This window comes from Somniosus microcephalus, chromosome 2 (assembly GCF_052327205.1).
Source record: "Somniosus microcephalus isolate GS21.2 chromosome 2, FLI_Smic_1.0, whole genome shotgun sequence".
Taxonomy (NCBI): domain Eukaryota; kingdom Metazoa; phylum Chordata; class Chondrichthyes; order Squaliformes; family Somniosidae; genus Somniosus; species Somniosus microcephalus.
This window is the reverse complement of record NC_140988.1, coordinates 158,599,571-158,626,994: the sequence shown is the minus strand read 5'-3', so window position 1 is coordinate 158,626,994 and position 27,424 is coordinate 158,599,571. Positions and strand designations below refer to the sequence as shown.

The 27,424-nt window shown below is 44.7% G+C and overlaps 1 protein-coding gene across 1 annotated transcript; it reads left to right on the top strand.

Moving 5' to 3' along the window:
- The first annotated feature begins 900 nt into the window (after window positions 1–900).
- enoph1 (enolase-phosphatase 1) lies at window positions 901–27,299 on the top strand. Its single transcript, XM_085965057.1, is given in 7 exon segments — window positions 901–1,709; window positions 4,328–4,429; window positions 5,290–5,492; window positions 6,013–6,145; window positions 25,966–26,089; window positions 27,063–27,178; window positions 27,180–27,299. Coding segments are annotated over 7 exon segments (786 nt in total). The 5' UTR covers window positions 901–1,625; the 3' UTR covers window positions 27,204–27,299.
- Window positions 27,300–27,424: the final 125 nt, after the last annotated feature.

Here is a 27,424-nt window from a genome sequence, read left to right as displayed (position 1 = left end):
AAGTTGATTTCAGTTAATTAAATAAATCTAGAATAAAAAGCTATCTGATTGTTGTAAAAGCCCAACTGGTTCATGCAGTCTGACCTATATGTGACTCCAGACCCACAGCAATGTGGTTGATTCTTAACTGCCCTCTAAAATAGCCTAGCAAGCCACTCAGTTATATCAAACCTCTACAAAAAGTACAATAAGAATAAAACCAGATGGACCATTCGGTATCGACTTAGGCATTGGATTCGGACACGACAAAGGCAAACCCAGTCCAGTCAACCCTGCAAAGTCGTCCTCAATAACATCTGGGACTTGTGCCAAAATTGACTAGCTGTCACACAGACTAGTCAAGCAACAGCCTGACAGTCATATAGTATTCCTATCAGCCAACGTCTCAGAGTCATCCATCACCATTCGCTGGATATGAGAATTTTAAAATTGAGGCATTGCCGGACTGGGAACCAATGTAGGTCAGCGAGCAAAGGGCTGATGGGTGAACAGAACTTGGTGCGAGTTAGGATACGGGCAGCAGAGTTTTGGATGAGTTCAAATTCACGGAGGGGGCAAACTTTAATGCACACAAATTCAAAAGGATCTTGACAAGCTTGATCAGTGGATGGAGATAGTAGATGCAATTTAATATAGAGAAATGTAAAGTTGAGAGATTTGGCAGAGGGAAGGATGACTTGGATTATGCGCTAAACTAGGAATATCCTAGCGATAGTGCAGGAAAGTGGAGATGAGGTAGAAGATCAGCCATGATCTTATTGAATGGCAGAGCAGGCTCAAAGGGCCAAATGGCCTACTCCTGCTCCTATCTTCTATTTCTTACTTGAGATATTGAAGTCGGAGATAAATTTGGGGGTTTTACTGAACAGGTCATTAAAACCATCAGCACAATGTTCTTAGGCAGTTAAAAAAGCAAACAGAATGTTGGTGCAATTTTGGTCTCCCTATTTCAAAAGGATATTGAATTATTGGAGGGGATACAGACAAGGGTTGTACGGTTGATCCAGAAAATAAGGGAATGACGTATGAGGAAAGATTGACTACCCTGAGTCTTTTTTCTCCTGAAAAGTGAAGATTGAGAGAGGGCTATGATAGTGGTGTTTAAAATGATGAACGGTTTGGACAAATTGGATCCAAGTAAGCTTTTCTGCCTTGTACAGAATTTAAGCACATTGGGTCAAATTTACAAATTAAGGACAACAAAAGAATATAGGAAATGCAGGAGGAACTTGTTAATGGAAGGGTAGTATGTGGAACAGATTACTGGCAAGGGTATTGGAACAAAAATCCTAATGTGTCAATAAGGAAATAGACAGGTTCTCGTCAACAAATGGGATTCAGGGTTAATAGAAATATACCAAGGGAATGCTGTGGATAGGTGGGCGAGATGGACCGAAGGTCTTCTGCCTTAAACTGTTACTATATCATTAAACGTACCCAACTTGATGCCGAGTTTTTTTAACGTAACTTTTAAAATCAAATCAACAATTCCAGTGGTTCGGGAAAAAAAACCTCTCGATAGGTTCTTGATTCACTTTTCGATTTTATGCCGGCTAAAATCGCCGGCCCCTTTAAGGTGAAAGGAGCTGCTCTCAGTTGTCAGAAAGAGCTGAACATTCACTGCCATGGTGGCAACTGGCGTCCCTGCAGCCGTGCGTGTGTTTCTGGTGGATATCGAGGGGACCACGACACCCATCTCCTTTGTAAAGGTAAAGGGGAGACAGCGTGCGGTAACTTTACAACAGGAGGCGCCTATTTCAAGGGATAAATAGTGGAGGGTGCTTGTTTCCCGCTGCACATCGGAGACGATTCACTAAACCAGAGCTGCCGCTTCCCACCACGTGTGGCTCCTCCAGGCAGCTGCTGCACCAAGTACAGCATTGGTGTCTCCCTCAGTAGTGACAGTAACTCCAGACAGCTACCAGTAATTGTTAAAATACTGAGGTTTGCATCTCTAAAAATGAAGTTCCGGGGCAATGGTCACAGGATGTCCATGTGATGCAGTGTTACAGTACTATATAGGACTCCAGAGAAGGAAACTGCCGCACTTGCACTCTTTAGAACTGCACAAATTTTTTCAGCGAGCATTCATACATCTGTTTCTTCTCTTCATTTGTTTTCTAAGCTCCAAATCCTGTGATTTTTAAATATTCCTGGTACCTTAGTTCAAATTCTACAGGATGCTGGTCACTTTCCCCTTTTCTCAACAACAACCTGTATTTATATAGCGCCTTTAACGTAGTAAAACGTCCTAAGGCGCTTCACAGGAACATGATCAAACAAAATTTGACACCTGAGCCACATAAGGAGATATTAGGGCAGGGCTTGGTCAAAGACATACGTTTTAAGGAGCATCTTTAAGGAGGAGAGAGGGATGGAGATGTTTAGGGAGGGAATTCCAGAGTTTAGTGCCTCGGCAGCAGAAGGCACGGCTGCCAATGGTGGTGCGATTAAAATCTGGGATGCGCAAGAGGCCAGAATTGGAGGAGAGCAGAGACCTCGGAGGGTTGTAGGGCTGGAGGAGATTACAGAGCTAGGGAGGGGTGAGGCCATGGAGGGATTTGAAAACAAGGATGAGAATTTTAAAATCGAGGAGTTGCTTAACCAGGAGCCAATGTAGGTCAGCGAGCACAGGGGTGATGGGTGAACGGGACTTGGTGCGAGTTAGGACATGGGCAGCAGAGTTTTGGTTGAGTTCAAGTTTACGGAGGGTGAAAGATGTGAGGCCGGCCAGGAGAGCATTGTTGAGGCTTCTTGTTAATGGAACAGCATGACTGTCCACAACAAACCGCTAAATCCTGCCCTTGCTCACATCCCATGTTGATTTTAACCCTGTGACAGGAATTGGGTGTGTTGTAACTTGTTGCGAGATTTGGGTATTGTGGTGGTGCATTTACCCGCCGTTTTGGCTACCAATATTCCTAAATACCTACTGGACAAGGGCCATTCCGTAGTGATGTTAAAGAACAATAATTATATTTATATACGGGCTGGAAGCTCTCTGTCTCCTACAGTACAGTTTATTTCATAGGGCATATATATATTTAAACTTTACAAGGTAATCTACAGATTCAGTCACTGCACTTCAATGTAATTCATTATACATGAAGTGCTTTGAGATGTTTGAGAGATGTGAGTTGGCTTTCTTTATATGAACATTTTCAATACATATAGTTTGGTGTACACCAACTTACAGTTACATAGTGATCTTCACAAAAAATGTCTTGAAGCCCTTTTTATGGGGACAAAAGTGGATACTGAACAGAAAGTTTGGGGAAGACCTTGAAGAGAGTTTGTTTTGGGAGATTTTGTAGGTAAGGTGAAAAATAAAGAAATAAGTTGCATTAATATATCGCCTGTCGCAACCTCAGGACATCCCAAAGCGCATCACTACCAATTAAGTACTTTTGAAGCATAGTCACTGTAGTGAAAAGAACATAAGAAATAGCAGCAGGAGTAGGCCACTTGGCCCCTCGAGCCTGCTCCGCCATTCAATAAGATCATGGCTGATCTTGGGCTCAAAGCCACTTCCCTGCCCGCTCCCCATAATCTTTCACTCCTTTATCTTGCAAAAATCTGTCTATCTCCACCTTAAATGTATTTAATGACCCAGCCTGTACAGCTCTCTGGGGCAGAGAATTGCACAGATTTACGACCTTCTGAGAGAAGAAATTCCTCCTCATCTCAGTTCTAAAAGGGCGACCCTTTATTCAGAAAAGTAGCAAGGCATAGTGGATTTTGGAAGATAATTGCATAGGACAGGACCATAACTGCTGAAAGATCTGTCTCCAGTAGTGAAGCGGAGGAGCAGTATCCTGGAGTCAGGGGAATTGAAGGTTGTGGGCTGAGACTTGTATATGTTGCAAACACGGTGCCACAAGGCTGTGTAGGGAGTTCAAATAGGGGACAAGGATCTTAAAGTCAATATGCTGGGGCACAGATATAATCAGTGACCATTTGTGGACATAGAGTTCTAAATTATTTGAAGTTTGTGTGTGGCAAGTGAGTGACGAATGCATGGATGAAGGTTTTAGGAGCAGAGGGTGTGAAGTAAGGAGGTAAGTAAGCAATATTTTGGACAAAGGGGAACTTGGTGATAACCCAAATGTGGAGTAGGAAGCTCAGCTGAAGATTAAAGAAAGCTGAGATTGCACATCAAATTATTGTAAAGATTATAAAGATCTGGATTTCCGTAGTGTGCAGCGATTTGTAACTAAATCACTTTGTGAGCCGCCATTATTAAATCTCTCAGCAATTTATTTCTGTATAAACTGGTACTCCTTGTGGTGATTAAACTCATATCAATTGTATGTATTTTTAAAAATAGGATGTTTTATTTCCATACATCAAAGAAAATGTGAAGGGATACCTCCACGCACACTGGGGGGAGAAGGAATGTCAGGAAGATGTGGAGCTTTTGAGAAAACAGGTAAATTTGACCAGTGAGATTGTTACTCCTTAACTTTCTGTTGCCTTGGTGGACTGAATGGGATAATGGTGAAATGTGTTGCGAATCTGGTGGAGATGTTTCCAATAATGCCCATTTTGTAATTTATAAAAAATGCTTGATCTATGTACTAATAGGAGTGGCTGCTTGAAATTTTCAGCACTGTACTGTACCGTATGAAAGTTGTATGCTTTGTGAGTTCAAAAATGTGTTTGTGTAGTGAATAAATGGATATTTCAGCGTGATTACAAACCAGTAATCTCCACTCAGGTTTTAGGCGCTACAATAGACGACAACTATGAAGTTTGAGTAGTTTATGAGACTGCCTGGAAACTACCCCCACGTGTCCATTTTTGTTTAAAGTGCATACTAGAATCATAGAATGATACAGCTCAGAAGGAGGCCATTCAGCCCATCGTGCCTATGGAACATAAGAACGTAAGAAATACGAACGCGAGTAGGCCATTTGGTGGTTTTTTGAGAAGGGTGATGACGTAGTTTTGAAGGAGATGGGGACAGTACCCGAGGAGAGAGAACCATTAACACTATCAGCTAACATGGGAGCCAGGAAGGGAGTTGGGTGGTAAGCAGTTTAGTGGGAATAGGGTCGAGGGAGTAGGAGGTTGGTATGGAGAAGCCGAGCTCAGACAGGGCAGCCTGCATCCCTTGGACTTAAGGGAGCGGAGATGAGGGCCGTGCCACTTCCAAACAGTAACCTTCTTCATAAAAAACAAAAATAATGAAATAAAAACATTCAATTAAGTGGATTGCATTTAATAATCGGTATTCAGAGTCTTTTACAATTAGGAGAATTTTTCAAGTTTATTCGTTCATTCATTAAGGCTAAAGATGACAAGGAATTAGACGGAGCAGTGCTAATTTCGGAATCATGCTCGGGGGAGAATGCTGACAAGGAACAAGCAATCCAAACTGTGATAAACGACGTCTTGTGGCAGATGTCCCGGGACAGTAAGACGACAGCTTTGAAACAGCTACAAGGCCACATGTGGAGAGAAGCCTATGTACGTGGAGAAGTGAAAGGAGAGTAAGTGATTTAAAATGTGTATATATTATGGAGCAAAATGCATTTGATCTCACAATTAGATTCAGAATGTCTGAGTTCTCTGTTGTGAAAGCGAGTCAAATGGAACAAGAAATCGGTTTAGCTAATTTCAGCTCAGGCATTGGTAGCACATTACAATTAACCTCAGTGCTTTGGGCTAAGGAAAGGAAACATAACTAGGACTCCTAGTATCCAATGATTCCAGGAGGAAAATGGTGTGTGTATGTACATATGTATTTGGCGAGTACTGGATCAGGCTTGGCCGTGATAACCTACTAGTTCTTGCTCTCTGGGCTTGCAGATGAGGAAATGGCCACGTGGGCAAGGTACCAGAGGGCTGCCAGCACCCATGAAATCAGAACCCTGCAAGAGTCAATGTCTTCAGTAGAAAGAAAATTGAATAGGAGAAACAATCAGAAAAAAGCAATGTCTAATTTTTATACATGTGGTAGCCTGATACTAATTGTGTTCCAACATTTCCCTTTTTTTTAATGTGATTCAGAGTGTATGAAGATGTTGCTCCAGCTATTAAGGAATGGAGGAAGGCAGGCAAGAAGGTGTACATTTATTCCTCAGGCAGTGTGGAGGCTCAGAAACTTCTGTTCGGATATTCAGTTGAAGGAAACCTGTTGGAGGTAGGAAGCAATTGTTTGCCATGTGTGTCCATTACTGATACTGAGGCTTTCATAAACAATTCATAAATGTAAAAATGTACTGGCCCTGTCCTTACTGGAGACTGAGCCTGACATTTGCTGAAGTTCAGGCATTAAAGTCCATCTAGGTCAATGAACCAATTCACTAGATGAGGCCCTGAAGCATACGGACTAGAAAGATCCCAGGTACAATCCCTGGACTGTGCTGAGAAAAACTTGCCCATAAAACTTACTCCAGGAACTCAAAATCTTGTGGTGGCAGAAAAATGGACTGAATGTGTGGAAAGTCTCACTGGGGACATGCAGCAACATTGTATGATGCTGTAGAGTTGGAGTTGGTGCTGCTGCAGGTGGAGCACCAAGGGAGGTTATACCAAGTCAACGCAATTACCCAGGTCCCTCGTACCTGATTGGAAATAAGGAAAAAGGTTGCTAGTATCGGGAGAAAGGCAAAGTGTTCTGCTCCCTTTTCACAATTTCTTGTGGGGCCCGTTAAGCCGCACCTTCTGGGAGATACCATTTGAAACATTGTGCACAATCATTGTACCTTTGCACGGCACACTCTTCTTAAAGGTGGATGTGAAAACCAAGGAACAGCAAACAGATGCTGCGATGTCCAGGTGGAGATGGCATGGGGGAGGTGCTCCTCAGCTGTTAGGGGGTTTCTCAGTGAGCTAAGTAGCTATGGATAAAGCAGATAGACCTCTTCTCCTAAGAGCCGTCCACCCAGTGTTTCCAGATACCAGCTGAACATTAATTGAGTGCAAACCCTTTATCTTCGTGAAGGTATATATATGCATATGGGTACCACGTTCCACGCTTTTCACTTGAGTGAAATCTGCCACCCAGTTAAAATTGTACATCCGGTCCAGCTGATACCTCCTTTCCACAGGAAAAGCAATGTTGTTCCCATTGTAAATATAGTGCTTACTTGATAAGAACATTAGAGCATATGAAATAGGAGCAGGAGTCGGCCATTTGGCCCTTCGAGCCTGCTCTGCCATTCAATAAGATCATGGCTGATCTTCTACCTCATCTCCACTTTCCTGAACTATCCCCATATCCCTTGATTCCCTTAATATACAAAAATCTATCGCTCTCTGTCTTGAATATACAACTGAGCCTCCACTGCCCTCTGGGGTAGAAAATTACAAAGATTCACTGTCATGAATCATATCATGACTCATGAAGTAACACTGGGCGGCCAGCTGGTGGTGCCGTCCAAGGAGTATAAATACTCGGGCGTGGGCCCAGCTTGCTCAGGATGTTTCTGTAACCAGGAACTAGTGATGTAACTAGAAATTTCATGGTTTTGAAACAGTTGATTAAAGCCTTGTTTTATACTCAAACCAAGCGCTCAGTAGTCTTTTTACATCATTCACCATCCTCTGAATTTCTCCTCATCTCAGTCTTAAATGTCCGACTCCTTATTCTGAGACTGTGATCCCTGGTTCTAGACTCCCCAGCCGGGGAAAACATCCTCCCTGCATCTGCCCTGTAACAATTTAGTATGTTTCAATGAAATCACCTCTCATTCTTCTAAACTCAGGCCTAGTCTACTTAATCTGTCCTCATAGGACAATCCCCCCGTCCCAGGAACCAGTCTGGTGAACCTTCATTACACTCCCTCTATGGCAAGTATATCCTTCCTTAGGTAAGGAGACCAAAACTGTACACAATACTCCAGGTGTGGTCTCACCAGGGCCCTATATAATTGCAGTAAGACGTCTTTACTCATACTCAAATCCTCTTGTAATAAAGGCCAGCATACCATTTGCTTTCCTAATTGCTTGCTGTACCTGCACGTTAACTTTCAGTGATTCATGTACAAGGACACCCAGGTCCCTCTGAACACCAACATTTCCCAATCTCTCACCATTTAAAAAATACTCTGCTTTTCTATTTTCCCTACCAAAGTGGATAACTTCACATTTCTCCACATTATATTCAATTTGCCATGTTCTTGCCCACTCACAGCCTGTTTATATCCCCTTGAAGCCTCCTTGCATCCTCCTCACAACTTACATTCCTACCCAGCTTTGTATCATCAGCAAACTTGGATATATTACATTTGGTCCCCTCATCCAAATCATTGATAGAGATTGTGAATAGCTGAGGCCCAAGCACTGATCCTTGCAGTACCCCACTAGTTACAGCCTGCCAACCCGAAACTGACCCGTTTATTCCTACTCTGTTTTTCTGTCCGTTAACCAATCCTCAATCCATGCTAGTATATTACCCCCAATCCGATGAGCCCTAATTTTGTTTAATAACCTTGTGTGGCACCTTATCGAATGCCTTCTGAAAATCCAAATACACCACATCCACTGGTTCCCCCTTATCTATTCTGCTAGTTACAACCTCAAAAAACTCTCACAGATGTGTCAAACACGATTTCCTTTTCATAAATCCGTGTTGACTCTGCCCAATCCTATTATTATTTTCTAAGTGCCCTGTTACCACGTCCTTAATAATAGATTCTAGCATTTTCCCTACTACTGATGTCAGGCTAACTGGTCTGTAGTTCCCCGTTTTCTCTCTCCCTCCTTTCTTAAATAGTGGGATTACATTTGCTACTTTCCAATCCGCGTGAACCGTTCTAGAATCTAAGGAATTTTGGAAAATGACAACCAATGCATCCATTATCTCTATAGCCAACTCTTTCAAAACCCTGGGATGTAGGCCATCAGGTCCAGGGGATTTATCCGCTTTCAGTCGTATTAGTTTCTCCAGTACTACTTTTTTACTAATACTAACTCCCTTTCAGTTCCTCATTCTCACTAGACCCTTGGATGTCCACTATTTCCAGGAAGTTTTTTAATTCTAAAACGTGTAAGAGTGTTAAAAAAACAAGCCTGAAGCCCTTGTGTCTTAATACGAGGAGCATTTGTAATAAGGTGGATGAATTAGCTGCGCAAATAGAGGTAAACGGATATGATATGATTGGGATTACGGAAACATGGTTCCAGGGTGACCAAGGCTGGGAACTCAACATCCAGGGGTATTCAATATTCAGGAAAGATAGGCAAAAAGGAAAAGGAGGTGGGGGTAGCATTGCTGGTTAAAGAGGGGATTAACACAATTGAAAGGAAGGATATTAGCTCTGATGATGTGGAATCTGTATGGGTAGAACTGAGAAATACCAAGGGGCAGAAAACGTTAGTGGGAGTGGTATACAGACCTCCAAACAGTAATGCGGAGGTTGGGGATGGCATTAAACTTGAAATTAGAGACGCGTGCAATAAGGACACAGCAGTTATCATGGGTGACTTTAATCTACATATAGATTGGGCTAACCAAATTAGTAACAATACTGTGGAGGAGGAATTCCTGGAGTGAATACGGGATGGTTTCCTGGACCAATATGTCGAGGAACCAACTAGAGATCAGGCCATCTTAGGCTGGGTATTATGTAATGAGAAAGGATTAATTAGCAATCTTGTTGAGCGAGGCCCCTTGGGGTGGAGCGATCATAATATGATAGAATTCATCATTAAGATGGAGAGTGAAGTAGTTGACTCAGAGATAAGGGTCCTGAATTAAAATAAAGGAAACTACGATGGTATGAGGCGCGAGTTGGGTGGGATTGATTGGAGAATGTTACTCAAAGGGTTGACGGTGGATAGGCAATGGCAAACGTTCAAAGATCGCATGGATGAAGTACAGAATTTGTTCATCCCCGTTTGGCATAAAATAAAACAAAAAAGGTGACTCAACCGTGACTAACAAGGGAAATTAGGGATAACATATGATCCAAGAAGAGGACATATAAATTGGCCAGAAAAAGCAGTAAACCTGAGGATTGGGAGCAGTTTAGGATTCAGCAAAGGAGGACAAAGGGATTAATTAAGAGGGGGAAAATAGATTACGAGAGTAAGCTTGCAGGGAACATAAAAGCTGACTGTAAAAGCTTTTATAGATATGTGAAGAGAAAAAGATTGGTGAAGTCAAGCGTAGGTCCCTTGCAGTCAGAATTAGGGGAATTTATAATGGGGAACAAAGAACTGGCAGACCAGTTAAATACATACTTTGGTTCTGTCTTCACAAAGGAGGACACAAAAAACCTCCCAGAGATGTCGGGGAACATAGGGTCTAATGAGAGGGAGGAACTGAAAGAAATCAGTATTTGTAGGGAAATGGTGTTGGGGAAATTGATGGGATTGAAGGCCGATAAATCCCCAGGGCCTGATAATCTACATCCTAGGGTACTTAAGGAAGTGGCCCCAGAAATAGTAGATGCATTGCTGGTCATCTTCCAAAATTCAATAGACTCTGGAACAGTTCCCATGGATTGGAGGGCAGCTAATGTTACCCCACAATTCAAAAAAGGTGGTAGACAGAAAACAGGGAATTATAGACCGGTAAGTCTGACATCTGTAGTGGGGAAAATGCTAGAGTCCATTATAAAAGATGTAATAGCAGAGCACTTGGAAAACAGTGACAGGATCGGACAAAGTCAACATGGATTTACAAAAGGAAAATCGTGCTTGACTAATCTACTGGAATTTTTTGAGGATGTAACTGGTGGAATAGATAAGGGAGAACCAGTGGATGTGGTGTATTTGGACTTTCAGAAGGCTTTCGATAAGGTCCCGCATAAGAGATTAGCATGTAAAGTTAAGGCACATGGGATTGGGGGCAAGGTAATGACTTGGATAAACAACTGGTTGGCAGACAGGAAGCTGTTGGAATAAACGGGTCTTTTTCCGAGTGGCAGGCAGTGACTAGTGTGGTACCGCAAGGATCGGTCCTGGGACCCCAGCTATTCACAATATATATAAATGATCTAGACGAGGGAACTAGATGTAATATCTCCAAGTTTGCAGACGACACAAAGCTGGGTGGGCGTGTGTGCTGTGAGGAGGATGCCGAGAAACTCCAGTATGATTTGGACAGGTTGGGTGATTGGGCAGAAGCATGGCAGATGCAGTATAATGTGGATAAATGCGAGGTTATCCACTTTGGTGGCAAAAACAGGAAGGCAGATTATTATCTGAATGGCAATAGATTGGGAGAAGGGGAAGTGCAACGAGACCTGGGTGTCCTTGTGCACCAGTCGCTGAAGGTAAGCATGCAGATGCAGCAGGCGGTTAAGAAGGCAAATGGTATGTTGGCCTTCGTAGCGAGAGGGTTTGAGTACAGGAACAAGGATGTCTTGCTGCAGTTGTACAGGGCCTTGGTGAGACCACACCTTGAGCATTGTGTACAGTTTTGGTCACCTTATCTGAGGAAGGATTTTCTTGCCATAGAAGGAGTGCAGCGAAGATTCAGCAGACTGATACCTGGGATGGCAGGAATGACGTATGAGGAGAGATTGGGTCGATTGGGCTTATACTCGCTTGAGTTTAGAAGAATGAGAGGGGATCGCATTGAAACGTATAAAATTCTAACAGGACTAGACAGTGGCATAGTGGTTAGCACTGTTGCCTCACAGCGCCAGGGACCCGGGTTCGAATCCGGCCTCGGGTGACTGTCTGTGTGGAGTTTGCACATTCTCCCCGTGTTTGCGTGGGTTTCCTCCGGGTGCTCCGGTTTCCTCCCACAGTCCAAAGATGTGCGGGTTAGGTTGATTGGCTATGATAAATTGACCCTTAGTGTTAGGGGGATTAAATACGTGGGGTTACGGGGATAGGGTGGGATATGTGTCGGTGCAGGCTCTTTGGGTACTGAATTTCGATGATCAGCTATGATCTCATTGAATGGCGGAGCAGGCTCGAGGGGCCGAATGGCCTACTCCTGCTCCTATGTTTCTATGTTTGCCTCTTCTTCCATGAAGGCAGACACAAAGAGCTGGATTTACCAGCCCTGAGGAGGCGGGTTTGAAATGGGACTGCTGTGAAAATGGGAAATATTGGTAGCGGGTCCCTACCCGCCTCCGAACCATCTTCCCGGGAGGCGGGTCCCCGATTCGCTAAGGGACCCGTCTCCTAGCGGCGGGAAGGGGATTAGAGCCAATTAACTGCCTGTTAACCAGTAGTTAACAGGCAGTTAAGAGGCTTTACCATTTTCCGCCTGCTGATGCGGACTTCCCGATGGCGGGAAACCCCGCCAGGGTCAGCGAGGCGAGCTGTGGGTCTGCTGCAGTGTAAGTGTGCAAATGACAGCAGCAGAGGTAGTGTGATGGGTGCAATGGTGCACAGGTAAGTATGACAGCTGAGAGAATGTAGTGAGAAATATTTTTATTCTGTTTATATGTATCTGCAGGTGACAAAATTTGATGTTTCTGTGAAGCCGCATCTGATCGGGAGAATTGACAGATGGCTTCTGCAATCTCACATGCAGCTGCCATCTGTTTTCTCCTAAGGAGTCATTGGTGAGCCTGGGTGCAAGCGCTCACCTTTGGACAGTGATTGTCAGTGTTTGACAGCACCTCAATGCTGTCAAACACTGACAATTCATCTGTTAAAAAATTATGGGGCCTGTCCCTGTAAGAAAACCGGCAGATGAAGCATCATGCACTGAAGTCATCAGATACCTACTTTCCCTTAATTGGCCAGCAAGCCCGCAGGGCAGGCTTAACAAGGCCAATCAGGGGAAAATAACGTTTGTTCGTCAGACGTCGCTGGGGGCGGGACTAGAACCTGGAAACCAGCAGTCCTGCCCCCAACACGCCTCCTCAGGTAAGATCACGGCCAAATTATTTGTTAATTTCTCTGCCATTTCCTTATTTCCCATTATAATTTCTCCTGTCTCAGCTTGTAAGGGACCCACATTTACTTTCGCTAATCTTATCCTTTTTACATACCTATAGAAGCTTTTAGAGTCATAGGCCCCGATTTTCGGCTTGTGTGGGAAATGGTCGGGTTTCCCCGAATGTGGGGTTTCTGACACACATAAAAAAGTGTCAACCAGCTCCATGCAATTTTCCCTCAATTGGCCAATTAATTCCCAGCATGTGGGAAGCCTTGCTAATTGTCCAATTCGAGTCAGAAATCCCCACAGTATGATGTCATCATTCGTGGTGCTTTCAAGGTCCATAGCAAGCACTGCATCCTCTGAAGGCTTCCAAACGAACCATACAGGATGGCAGAGGAGCCTGCAGCAGCTGTGGCCAGTGCCAGACCCCGAGCTGCCTTCAAATTCGACGAGGCTTCACTGCAGGCATTATTGGATGGGGTTAGGGCCCACAGGGAGGTCCTCTTCCCTAGGTCAGGGAGGAAGAGGCCTCCCACTGAGACCAATGCTGCATGGATGCAGGTGTCAGCAGATGCCAACTCGCTGGGAGTCACCAGAAGAACCTTGGCATTACATCTCTAACTCCTTCCTTTACTCCCCCACAGTACCATCCAGAGCCCCCGTCCTCACTGTGGAGGAGGAAGAGGCTGTGCAGCCAGACTCCTCAGAGGAAGCTCCAACCTCTGAGGGCACAGCATCAGTAGAAGTAAGCGCACCCAGCACCAGCGCAGACACTCACACCTCGGGGGGACCTTCGGGACATAGAGTAGTGTTGTCACCTGGTGTTTCACAGCTCACAAGTGAGCCTCAGCAGATTCTGGAGACAGGGACAGCAGTGGAGAGTCCTCGTCGGAGGGCGCAGGACTCTGCCAGCTCAGCTCAGCTGCGCTGCATGTCGACCCTCTGCCTCTGGGTCCATCCGCAAGAGAAGAGGTGATAGATCTCCATGCACAGATGCAGGAGTCTCTGTTTTGTCTCCAGGGTCGCTGCGAGTGTGGAGCAAATGGAGGAGTCCATAGCAACCATGAGCAGAGCCTTTGTGGAGTCATTGGCGCATGAACGCATCACCATGGAAAGGTTGGCAACCTTCATGGAGGAGATAACTCGCCAGGGTACGGAAAACATGGTGAGTGCTCATAAGAGAATGACATCTCTTGAGGAGCGTTGGCCATCTGTTGAACAGAGAAACCAGATCTTCATGGAAGTCCTTCTGAGTAGGACTGCCAGTGCAGAAACGGGTCCCCATGGCCCCCTAAAGCGCAGCAAGGTGCTCTCAAGCCACTTCCAAACGCTGGCCCCTTCTGGCCTGTGCAGCTTCAGGTGAGTGAGCAGCAGCCTGGTGCTTATGCTGCTGTTCCTGGTTCTGCTGCTGCCACCTCTGCTGCTGGAGATCCTGTAATGGCAAGAAGGGAAGGAAAAAAAGGCATCCCATGCTTCTCACACATGCCTCCGCTGAGGAAGCGCCGAGTGAGGGTGGCGAGAGGGGCTTCCCAGGAGATCGCATTGGAGAAGTGTGTGAGGCTCCAACCTTCCACAGCTGTGCCTAAGCCTTGAAGAAGTAGCCCCAAGCCTTCAGCAACAAGGCCCTTCAACATACAAGTGCTGTCCCTTTAAATCACAGCTTTCCCTGACCTGCAGCTGACAGCAAGCAAGCCGGCAAGCTTCATGCCAGGTCTCATCAGCGGGGTTCCCCGCAGGCGTGTTTGATGTGGGGAAAGCCCCAAAGTCGCAACGGCCCTGGAAAATCTTCTTCAACAAGGTAATTATTGGTCATTAGTGTGCCGACGACCAGTCCCGCCAGTGGCGGCCGGGACTGAAGCGGGTCGCGGGGAAACGGCAGTCCGAAGGTCAGACAGGGCGGGGAATCAGGCCGGGGGTGAGGGGGTCCCGACCCGCTTTTTCGGCGATTTTCGGCCCCTGGCCGCCTGAAAAGCCACCCGACGGCGGCCAGAAAATTGACCCCATAAAGTTATACAGCACAGAAAGAGGCCCTTCAGCCCATCGTGTGCGTGGTGGCCATCAAGCCCTATCTACTCTAATTCCATTTTCCAGTACTTGGTCCATAGCCTTGTATGCTATGGCGTTTCTAGTGCTCATCTAAATGCTTCTTGAATGTTGTGAGGGTTCCTGCCTCTACCACCCTCTCAGGCAGTGACTTCCAGATTCCAACCACCCTCTGGGTGAAAAAGATTTTCCTCAAATGCCCTCTAACCCTCCTGCCCCTTACCTTGAAACTACGCCCCCCTGGTTATTGACCCCTCTACTAAGGGGAAAAGTTCCTTTCTATCTACCCCATCTATGCCCCTCATAATTTTGTACACCTCAATCAGGTCCCCCCTCAGCCTTCGCAGCTCTAAGGAAAACAACCCCAGCCTGTCCAGTCTCTCTTCATAGGTGAAGCGCTCCAGCCCAGGTAACATCCTGGTGAGTCTCCTCTGCACCCTCTCCAATGCAATCACATCCTTCCTATAGTGTGGCGACCAGAACTGCACACAGTATTCCAGCTGTGGCCTAACCAGCGTTTTGTACAGCTCCATCATAACCTCCCTGCTCTTATATTCTATGCCTAGGCTAATGAAGGCAAGTATCCCATATGCCTCTTTAACCACCTTATCTACCTGTCCTGCTGCCTTCAGGGATCTATGTACATACACACCAAGGTCCCTCTGATCCTCTGTCCTTCCTAGGATCCTACCATTCATTGTGTATTCCCTTGCCTTGTTAGTCTTCCCAAAATGCATCACCTCACACATTTCAGGGTTAAATTCCATTTGCCACTGTTCTGCCCATCTGACCAACCCTCCTATATCATCCTGTAACCTGAGGCTTCTCTCCTCGCTATTTACCACTCCACCAATTTTCATGTCATCTGCGAACTTACTGATCATACCTCCTACATTCATATCTAAATCATTAATGTACACTACAAACAGCATAGGACCCAGCACCGATCCCTGCGGTACACCACTGGACACAGGCTTCCAATCACAAAAACAACCTTCAACCATCACCCTTTGCCTCCTGCCACTAAGCCAATTTTGGATCCAATGTGCCAAATTGCCCTGGATCCCATGGGCTCTTACCTTTTTGACCAGTCTCCCATGTGGGACTTTGTCAAAAGCCTTACTGAAGTCCATGTAGACTACATCAACTGCACTACCCTCATCCAGACACCTAGTCACCCACTCGAAAAATTCAATCAAATTAGTTAGACATGATCTCCCCCTGACAAAGCTATGCTGACCATCCTTGATTAATCCTTGCTTCTCCAAGTGGAGACTAATACAGTCCCTCAGAATTTTTTCCAATAATTTCCCTACCACTGCTGTTAGGCTCACTGGCCTGTAATTCCCTGGTTTATCCCTACTACCCTTCTTGAATAATGGTACTATGTTAGCTGTCCTCCAGTCCTCTGGCACCTCCCCTGTGGCCAGAGAGGATCTGAAAATTTGTGTCAGAGCCCCTGCAATCTCCTCCCTTGCCTCACACAGCAGCCTGGGATACATCTCGTCTAGGCCTGGGGATTTATCCACCTTTAAGCCAACTAAAACCGCTAGTACCTCCTCCCTCTCAATACTAATTTGGTCAAGTATATCACAATCCCCCTGCCTGATTTCTATGCCTACATCATCCTTCTCCATCGTGAACACAGATGCAAAATATTCATTTAAAACCTCACCCACATCTTTCGGCTCTACACACAGATTGCCACTTTGGTCCCTAATGGGCCCTACTCTTTCCCTGGTTATCCTCTTGCCCTTAATATACTTATAAAACACCGTGGGATTTTCCTTTATTTTGCTCGCCAGTGTTTTTTCATGCTCCCTCTTTGCTCTCCTAATTTCTTTTTTTAAGTACCCCTGCACTTTCTATACTCCTCTAGGGCTTCCACTGTTTTTAGTCCTTTGTATCTGCCAAAAGGCTCCCTTTTTTCCTAAGCCATTCTTGTATATCTCTTGACATCCAGGGTTCCCTGGGCTTGTTGGTCCCACCCTTGACCTTTACGGGAACATGTTGGTGTTGTACTCTTTTCTATTTCCTTTCTGAAAGACTCCCACTGTTCTGATGTGTATTTTCCTACAAGTAGCTGATCCCAGTCCACTTTGGCCAGATCCTGCTTTATCATATTAAAATCGGCCTTCCCCCAATTTAGAACCTTTATTTCCGGTCTATGTCCTTTTCCATGACTACCTTAAATCTCACCGAATTATGGTCACTGTCACCAAAATGCTTTCCTACTTTTATTGTCTGTTTTTATGTCTCTCGCTAGTTTACTTTCATTCTATTTTCCCATTCTTTATCAATTTTTTGGTCCACCTTTGCTGAATTCTAAAATCCTCCCAATCCTCAGGCTTACTACTCTTTTTGGCAACATTATAAGCCTCTTCCTTTGATCTAATACTATCTTTAACTTCTCTTGTTAGCCACGGTTGGACCACTTTTCCTGTGGGGTTTTTGTGCCTTAAAGGAATCTATATTTGTTGTAAATTATGTATTAATTCTTTAAATGCTAGCCATTGCTCGTCCACTGTCATACCTTTTAATGTAGTTTCCCAATATACCTTAGCCAACTCGCCCCTCCTACCTACATAGTTTGCTTTGTTCAGATTAAAGACCCTAGTTTCGGATTTAACTAAATCACTTTCAAGCTCAATATAAAATTCTATCATATTATGGTTTGTCTTCCCTAAAGGCCCCTTTACTACAAGGTCATTAATTAACCCTTTCTCATTGCACAATACTAGATCAAAAATAGCCTGTTCCCGAGTTGCTTCCTCAACATAGAAAACTATCTTGCATACATTCCATGAATTTGTCCTCCACACTATTAATGCAAATTTGGTTTGCCCAGTCTATATGTAGATTAAAATCCCCCATGATTACTGTATTACCCTTGTTACATGCGCCTCTAATTTCCTGATTTATACTCTGCCCTACATTACAACTACTGTTTGGAGGTCTATAAACAACTCCCACCAATGTTTTCTGCCCCTTGCTGTTTCTTAGCTCCACCCAAACTGCTTCGACTCCTTGATTTTCAGAGCTAAGATCCTTTCTCTCTACTGTCTTTATCCCATCCTTTATCAGGGCTACCCCTCCTCCTTTTCCATTTTGCCTATCCCTTCTAAAAGTTATGTATCCTGGAATATTTATTTCCCAACCTTGGCCACTTTACAACCACATCTCCGTTATGGCTATTAGATCAAACCTGTTAATTTCTATCTGCGCTATTAATTCATCTATTTTGTTGCGAATGCTTTGCGCATTCAGATATAGTGCTTTATGCTTTGAGTTATTTCTCTTTTTCCCTGATGTCACCTTAGTCACTGATGCCTTATTACCTTTGTTACTCTCTCTGTCCCTTCCTGACCCACTCTGCTTATTTTTACCCAAAACTCTACTCTGCTCTACAGCCTTGACATTTCTCTCGCTGCTTTTAAATTTACTCTTTCCTGAGTCCTCCCACGCCCCCCCCCCCTTCATTAGTTTAAAGCCCTGTCTACTGCCATAGGTTCGCCAGGACGCTGGTCCCAGCCCGCTTTAAGTGGAGCTCGTCCCAATGGAACAGCTCCCTCTTTCCCCAGTACTGGTGCCAGTGCCCCATGAACCGAAACCTCTTCCTCCCACACCAATCTTTGAGCCACGCATTTAAACATCTAATCTGTTTGTCCCTATGCTAATTTGCGCGTGGCTCAGGTAACAATTCAGAGATTATTACCTTTGAGGTTCTGCTTTTTAATTTGGATCCTAGCTCCTCAAACTCCCTCAGTGGAACCTCATTCCTAGTTCTACCTATGTCGTTGGTTCCTATGTGGACCACGACAACTGGATCCTCCCCCTCTCCGAGGAGATATCTTTAACCCAGGCAACACAACCTTCGGAACTCTCGGTCACGGTTGCAGAGAACAGTATCTATCCCCCTGACTATACTCTCCCCTACCACAACTACATTCCCTTTCACTCCCCCCACTTGAATGGCCTCCTGCACCATGGTGCCATGGTCAGCCTGCTCATTCATCCTACAGACTTTTCCCTCATCCACACAGGCAGCAAGAACTTCATACCTGTTGGACAAGGGCAAAGGCTTGAGGCTCCTCCAGCACTGCACCTGGGGTCCCCTTACCTGCCTGATTTGTCACACCCTCCTGTCCCATTGAGCCATGATCTCATTAAATGGCAGAGCAGGCTCGAGGGGCCGAATGGCCTACTCCTGCTCCTATCTTCTATGTTTCTATGTCCCTGACCACTAACCAGACCTGTACCACTACCTAAAGGGTGTGACTGCCTCCAGGATCAAAGTGTCCAGGTAACTTTCCCCATCCCTGATGCCCTGCAATGTCTGCACCTCAGACTCCAGCTCAAAAACTCTGAGCTGAAGTTCCTCAAGATGTAGGCACTTACTGCAAACGTGGTTGCCCGGGATCATAATGCTCTCCACAAACTCCCACATGCTGCAGTTGTGGCATACCACCTGCACTGCCATCCCTATATGACCTTGATTTATTTAATTAAATTTTATTAAAATTGTAATTAGGTAACTTAGTTTACAGTGTAGTTTCCTAACTACTTACTTGATCTAGATTAAGTTAAGGGTACTGAAATTAAATGTCTACCTGTAACACAAAGCACTACAAGTAGTTTAGGCAAAAAGCAACAACTCCGTCCCCCTCTTCTCCGAATTCCTACTCTTTCCAAATTCCAAAATAAAACACTCTGTTCAAGTCCACTCCATTTAATCTCTCTCTGTGCTCTGCAGAAATGTTTACTTTTATACACTAGGAGCCTCACCCAATTTACAAGTGATGATTCAGCTCTCCTGCTCCTGGTGATTAGCGCCTATTCAAGACAAGCACTTACAGCTGACTAATGACAGTTAACTGCCACTGGCAGTCAGCTTCTGTTAACTACAGTTTTTAAAGTTTTATGTTCCAGTACTTACCAGAAATTCCCACTCTTTCCAAATTCCCAACCAACTGTTCCAAGTCCACTCCATTTAATCCCGCTTCATGCAGAAATGATATATGTGTGCAGTGCAGATTTTACTGATGTGGTGGGGGTCTCCTTGTGGGGCTTGGAAGGATTCATCAGTATGAGAGCTTCATGCTGTTGTAACCTACACTTCTGTGGGAAGAGTTCTTTCCAGATGTTGTATGTAGGTCATTTTTGACACGTGAAGATATATATGGAAAGGTCTGTAAAGCAGGCTCTTAGGTAGTGAATGGTGTGGCTGAAATGCTTCAGGTTATTGCAACTGCATTTGAAACCCCCCTTCTTCATTTCAGTTATGTAGCATGTTCAGAACCCCCAAAGAAATACCTGTCCTCACCTCTTTTACCATGTCAGAACCAACAGCAACCAAGAATAATGAAGCAAAATATTGTCAACCCAGCAGTAGATACTTATGCCTGGAGTAAAATGCAGCAAAGGATACAGGAAAGCACAAATAATTTAATGAAAAACATACCTTCTACCTTTTTAAGGATCTGGGACTATAGGTAGACCCTCAGCTAAAAATGCTAAATTTGTCATGGGACGCTTTTCCATGGTATTAAAATATGAGACCGGTGCATGCGATCCCAAAGGCTATGCCAGCATTGCCACCACTGATGGGGTACTGGGGCTTGCATCCAAAAACTGCTGAAAGTTGACCTCCAACCATTAGATGTGTAAATGCCACATACTTCCAGTTTGTCTTGGTTATTACTTCAACTAAATGCAGGTGTATGGGTACGCGAGTGAGCTAGTGCTACAGAGTAGTAACACTCAGAATTATAACTCGCATTCATTAATTTGGTATCGTGTTTTTTTTTTTTTTTAAAAGAGAACTTGTTCTCCATTTGCTTAGTAAAGATTCCATGGCACTATTTAAAAAGAGCAGGGGAATTCTGCCCAGAATCCTGGCCAATATTTATCCCTCAACTAACACCTAAAACAAAAACAGATTATCTGGTAATTGTCACATTGCTGTTTGTGGGTCCTTGTTGAGCGCAAGTTGGCTGCTGCGTTTCCTACATTACGATAGTGACTACACTTCAAAAGTACTTCATTGGCTGTAAAGTGCTTTGGCACGTCCTGAGGTTGTGAACGGCGCTATATAAATGCAAGCCTTTTTAGTCATACTGACCTTCATTAGGTCCCGGATTCAAATTCCCAATCTGTGATCAGTTAGCTCACTTAGCTGTTGCAGCTCTCAGCACCTCTGGTTTAGGAAGGAGAAAATTGTCCAGCATTCTCGCTCCTGAATACTAACCTACAGCCTCTGTTGGAAGTTGTCGTGTGTGCACGACAGGTGAGGACAGAATCAGTGCCTATGCAACAGTACTCCAGCAGGTTTCAATGCTCTCTGGAGAGTAGTAGAATAAACTTACAAAAAACTTTAGGGAAGAGTGACCATAACATGATAGTGTGGCGGTACCACCGGTTGTCCCTTACATTGAGATACATAATTCCCTTTAACTTACCTTTAAATGTATCTGTTACTGCACTCGGGCTTCATTCCTGTACTCTCCGTTATGACGTCAGAGCTCGGAACCTGCTGGCAGTTGAGCTCGGAACCTGCTGACAGTTGAGCTCGGAACCTGCTGGCAGTTGAGCTCGGAAACTTCTAGTCAGTCCTCGTGGCGTCCCCGCTGGGGAAAGACCTACACCACGGTGCTCCTACAGTCAGCCATCTTACCTGCTACCTTACCTGTTGTATTTAACCTGTTCCTGTAAATAAACAACTTATTTATAGTTCGTCGAAGTCGAACTCGATTATTTAGTGGCGATGCACGCGAATCGCTACATTGGTGACCCAACGACGTGAGTACGGGAGCTCATCAATTCCAACACTACAATTGGTGAACCCGTATCCATGAACGATTTTCACGGTAGCAACGCACGCCTGAACCTCGTCTTCCCACAAGACGACCGACGAACAACCACGGATCAGCAACCACCTAACACCGATTCCTCCAAAGGCGACCCTGTCTTTGTGAACGTATTCGCAAGGTAAGCGCAGTCTGGAGCAGATCCCGTTTGACACGGACAAAACTCAACCGGACCCCGTTTTTTGTGAGCAATTTTCACAGAAGAAGCACGCCATGGAAGCACCAGCCGTTTTGCTGTCGCTACCGCAATCCAGGGAGCCACAGTCTCCCTCGTGCTTTACAAAGGTAGAAGCCCCGTTCGATGAGAACATCGATGCGGCGCCAACCACGCACTTGCTTACGGTCCCCGTACTCGTCTTTCCTACCGCCACACGGATCGTCTGCCTCTACGTCCAAAGCAACAGCAAATATACATCTCTCCAAGCGCGGGGTACAGCATGTTCGGGCCCACAAAATCGGAGCGCACCCTGCGGGGATACCACGAGGACTCACCCCCCACGAAACACAAGGATGCACTCCTCGCGAACCATGAGGACCTATCCCTCATGAAAAACGAAGACTCCTTCCCCGCCGCCGACGCACCAGCCCGTCATCCTGCTGGTTGTGTTACCTACTACACGTTTCGGCGCGAACAAAAAGCGTTGCCGCCCTCACGGCTGTTTTCTCCTAAATCTACAACAGTTACAAGTGTTGCCGCCCTCCAGGCAGAGTTGACCCCTCCTGAAGGCAACAACAACCGTTGCCGCCCTTTCTCCAGTTTTCCCTTTAACAAATGCAAACCTCTACGGACGCTGCACACATCGAGGACGGGTCCAACGGGCATCCTGCGGCCGCGATCAGCCACGTGAAAGTTGCTGGCCTCACCGATCACTGATCAACGCAGCAACTCTTCACCCTCTGTTGTGTTCACGTCGTAGCACTATGGCACGCACCGTTCCGCGTGTTCCAGCATCCCGAAGAGTTCGCTCACCTGTCGGCGAGTTCACCGACCTCACCTGTCAAGTCCTTCTGGATCGCTCGTTTGGTTTTCCGGCAGGGTTCGTCAGAACAAGGACCTGTTCCAACATCAACAGAGTCATCGCCCGCGTCCGCCCGACTTGCCCATCACTCTGACAAGGCCTGCTGTTTTGCATGTCTCCACGGTCCTTCGCCTGACGGATACACTTTATTCGCCATGACGCGCGTAAGGATCCGCTCACGAGCAGCATCTTCACACCTCGCCTACCAAGTCGAGACAGCACGACTGCCGTGACCACCAGCTCGTCAGACCATCTCCTCCTTGGACTTTCGTTAAAGCGAATTCTGGGGGGGCCTATGTGGCGGTACCACCGGTTGTCCCTTACATTGGGATACATAATTCCCTTTAACTTACCTTTAAATGTATCTGTTACTGCACTCAGGCTTCATTCCTGTACTCTGCGTTATGACGTCATGACGTCAGAGCTTGGAACCTGCTGGCAGTTGAGCTCGGAAACTTCTAGTCAGTCCTCGTGGCGTCCCCGCTGGGGAAAGACCTACACCACGGTGCTCCTACAGTCAGCCATCTTACCTGCTACCTTACCTGTTGTATTTAACCTGTTCCTGTAAATAAACAACTTATTTATAGTTCGTCGAAGTCGAACTCGATTATTTAGTGGCGATGCACACGAATCGCTACAATAGAATTCTTCATTAAGATGGAAAGTGAAGAAGTCCAATCTGAAACTAGGGTCCTAAATCTAAACAAAGGAAACTATGATGGTATGAGGAGTTTTTTTTTATTCATTGATGGGATGTGGGCGTCGCTGGCTGGCTAGGCCTGCATTTAGTGCCCATCCCTAATTGCCCTTGAGAAGATGGTGGTGAGCTGCCTTCTTGAACCGCTGGCTATGATCGATTGGGGAGCTTCATTAAAAACCATGATGGTGGATAGGCAATGGCTAACATTGAAGGAACGAAGCGTGAATTGCAACATTTATACATTCCTTTCTGGCGCAAAAACACAAAAGGAAAAGCGGCCCATGGCTAACAAAAGAAATTAAGGCTAGTATTAGATCCAAAAAGGAGTCATATAAAGTTGCCAGAAAAAGTAGCAAGCCTGAGGATTGGGAGCAGTTTAGAGTTCAGCAAAAAAGGACCAAGAGATTGATTAAGAGGGGAAAAAGAGAGTATGAGACTAAACTTGCAAGGAACATAAAAGCGGACTGTAAAAGCTTCTACAAGTATGTAAAAAGAAAAAGAGTAGTGAAGACAAATGTAGGTCCCTTACCGTCAGAAACGGGAGAATTTATAATGGGGAATAAGGAAACGGCCGAGCAATTAAACAAATATACTTTGGTTCTGTCTTCACAGAAGAGGACACAAATAACTTCCCAGAAATGCTAGGGAACCAAGGATCTAGTGAGAAGGAGGAATTAAAGGAAATTAGTATTAGTAAAAAAAATAATGCTGGAGAAATTAATGGGACTGAAAGCTGATAAATCCCCAGGGCCTGATAATCTGCATCCCAAAGCACTAAAAGAGGTAGCCATGGAAATAATGGATGCATTGGTTGTCATCTTCCAAAATTCTACAGATTATGGAACAGTTCCTACAGATTGGAGGGTGGCAAATGTAACCCCACAATTTAAAAAAGGAGGGAGAGAGAAAACAGGGAACTACAGACCGGTTAGCCTAACATCAGTAGTAGGGAAAATGCTAGAGTCTATTATAAATGATGTGATAACAGAACACTTAGAAAATATCAACGGAATTAGACAAAGTCAACATGGATTTATGAAAGGGAAATTGTGTTTGACAAACCTACTGGAGTTTTTTGAGGATGTAACTGGTAGAATAGATGAGGGAGAACCAGTGGATGTGGTGTATTTGGATTTTCAGAAGGCCTTTCATAAAGTCCCACATAAGAGGTTAGTGTGCAAAATTAAAGCACATGGGATTGGGGATAATATACTGGCATGGATTGAAAATTGGTTAACAGACAGGAAACAGAGTAGGAATAAATGGGTTTTTTCGGGGTTGCAGGCGATGACTAGTGGGGTACTGCAGGGATCAGTGCTTGGGCCCCAGCTATTCACAATATATATCAATGATTTGGATGAGGGAACCAAATGTAATATTTCCAAGTTTGCTGACGACATGAAACTAGGTGGGATTGTGAGTTATGAGGAGGATGTAAAGAGGCTTCAAGGCGATTTAGACAAGTTGAGTGAGTGGGCAAATACATGGCAGATGCAGTATAACGTGGATAAATGTCAAGTTATTCCCTTCGGTAGGAAAAACAGAAAGGCAGAGTATTATTTAAATGGTGATAGATTGGGAAATGTTGATGTACAGAGGGACCTGGGTGTCCTTGTACACCAGTCACTGAAAGCAAACATGCAGGTGCAGCAAGCAGTTAAGAAGGCAAATGGTATGTTGGCCTTCATTGCAAGAGGATTTGAGTACAGGAGCAAGGATGTCTTACTACAGTTATACAGGGCCTTGGTGAGACCACATCTGGAGCACTGTGTGCAGTTTTGGTCTCCTTACTTAAGAAAGGATATACTTGCTATAGAGGGAGTGCAGCGAAGGTTCACCAGACTGATTCCTGGGATGGCAGGACTGTCGTATGAAGAGAGATTGGGTTGACTAGGCCTGTATTCACTAGAGTTTAGAAGAATGAGAAGGGATCTCATTGAAACGTATAAAGTTCTGACAGGGCTAGACCGACTGGATGCAGGGAGGATGTTTCCCCTGGCTGGGGGGGTCTAGAACGAGGGGCCACAGTCTCAGATACGGGGTAGGACATTCAGGACTGAGATGAGGAGAAATGTCTTTATTCAGAGGGTGGTGAACCTGTGGAATTCTCTACCACAGAAGGCTGTGGAGGCCAAGTCACTGAATATATTTAAGAAGTAGATAGATTTCTAGACACAAAAGGCATCAAGGGGAGAGAGCGGGAATATGGTATTGAGATAGAGGATCAGCCATGATCATATTGAATGGCGGAGCAGGCTCGAAGGGCCGAATGGCCTACCCCTGCTCCTATTTTTCTAGGTTTCTAAACATCTCTTTCCCTATGCTATCATGGCTGGCAGTGGGAGTAGATTTATAAATTATTAAATGTGAAACAACACGACCGGAATCTCTGTAGTTTGGGAATGCAACAAGTCGTTGACGTTCAATGGCACAGAGTAGTGGTGGATTCGAAGTCTGAACTAAGTGCACGCTCTGTGCCATGTCTGAAGGTGAAAGTGATGCACCTGTGTAAAATAGAAACTTGTTTAACCCTCTCAGCTTTTTGACGGCCATTTTGACACCAAGATTGGATCCAAAGTAGAAACAGAAAGCTATAGAAGAATTGCTGAAAACCTTGGATGTTCTACGGACAACATACTTTTCCTAACAGATGTGACTAAAGGTACAAATTTATTAAAATATTTATTGACTATTTGTTTTTGTAACTTATTTGAGTGCTCTACAGCATTTCTGTGGGGAAAAAACAAGAGGATAAGACATGCATTAGATTGAGTAGCGTGCGACGATCTTGCCAGGGGACTGTCGAAGCAAATCTCGAACGTTAACGGTGCTTAAAATGGCAGTCTTGGAATCAATCAAGAGTACCTATTATTTTGTAATGATGGATTGTGCTAGTGACTTTAAAAAAGAGCCGACCAAATGTTTGGTTAACTATCCATTGGCAGTATTTGAAGAAGTGCAGGGATTTCTCCAAGTGTCTTGGCCAACATTTCTCCCTCAACTATTACCACCAAAAGCAGATTAACCAATCGTTCATTTTTTGTAGTGTGCAAAGTGGCTGCCAGGTTTGCCTACATAAGTTACTGCACTTCAGTCATTCATTGTATGTGATGTACTTGGGATGTTTCCGAGAGATACAATGAGGTGATATGTAAATACAACTCTTTCTTTTCACTTGCAACAACAAATTGCTTGTCCTAAGTATACCATATATATCAACAGGCCACACACTATTTTAAGTACAGTATTGTTTAGTGAATGGTGATGATGATCATTGTGATTTTATTTCCACAATTATAAAATTGGGCTCGTCATAGTTTCGAGGCAGAAAGGCCTCATCAGGAACCTACTGGAATATCATTCACGTAATGCACTGAAGATTAAAAGGGATATTTTCTTTATTGAAAAGTGTTTGGCAACTTTTTATGTTTGCAAACAAAATACCAATGACCTAATCTGTGTAACTTTGAGGTCATCCTCACATCATTGCTTCATCTTGTGCCCTGTGGCTCATTGCAATTATGTGCATTTATTTGCAAACATATGAAAAGGTTTGTCATCACTTTTCCATAAGTTTATTTTATTTTTGTAATCAGACTAGCCCTGTTAACTTTGTTTTTTTAAAATTTTATCAGAGGCAAGAGCTGCAGAACAGGCAGGAGTTCGGGTGACTGTTGTGGTGAGGCCTGGAAATGCAGAGCTGACAGAAGAAGAAATATCTCATTCTATCACCTCCTTCAGTGAACTGTTATTATCTGGTCATAAATGAAAACTGAGCAGCTTCAAAATACAAGAAAAAACGTTCTTCTGCAGTAGAATTTACTAAAATCACTTCTCCACAAGGATTTTCAATAAATACGTTTTAGTCATGAGCAGGCATTCACAGCAAGTTGTTTTGCACAAAAGTACTTCACCAAGAAGCAGTGAGACATGGGTTTGTCTTGAACTTTCCCTTGTATATTAAGTTCCTGATCTCCATCCTGCTGCCATGGAAAGG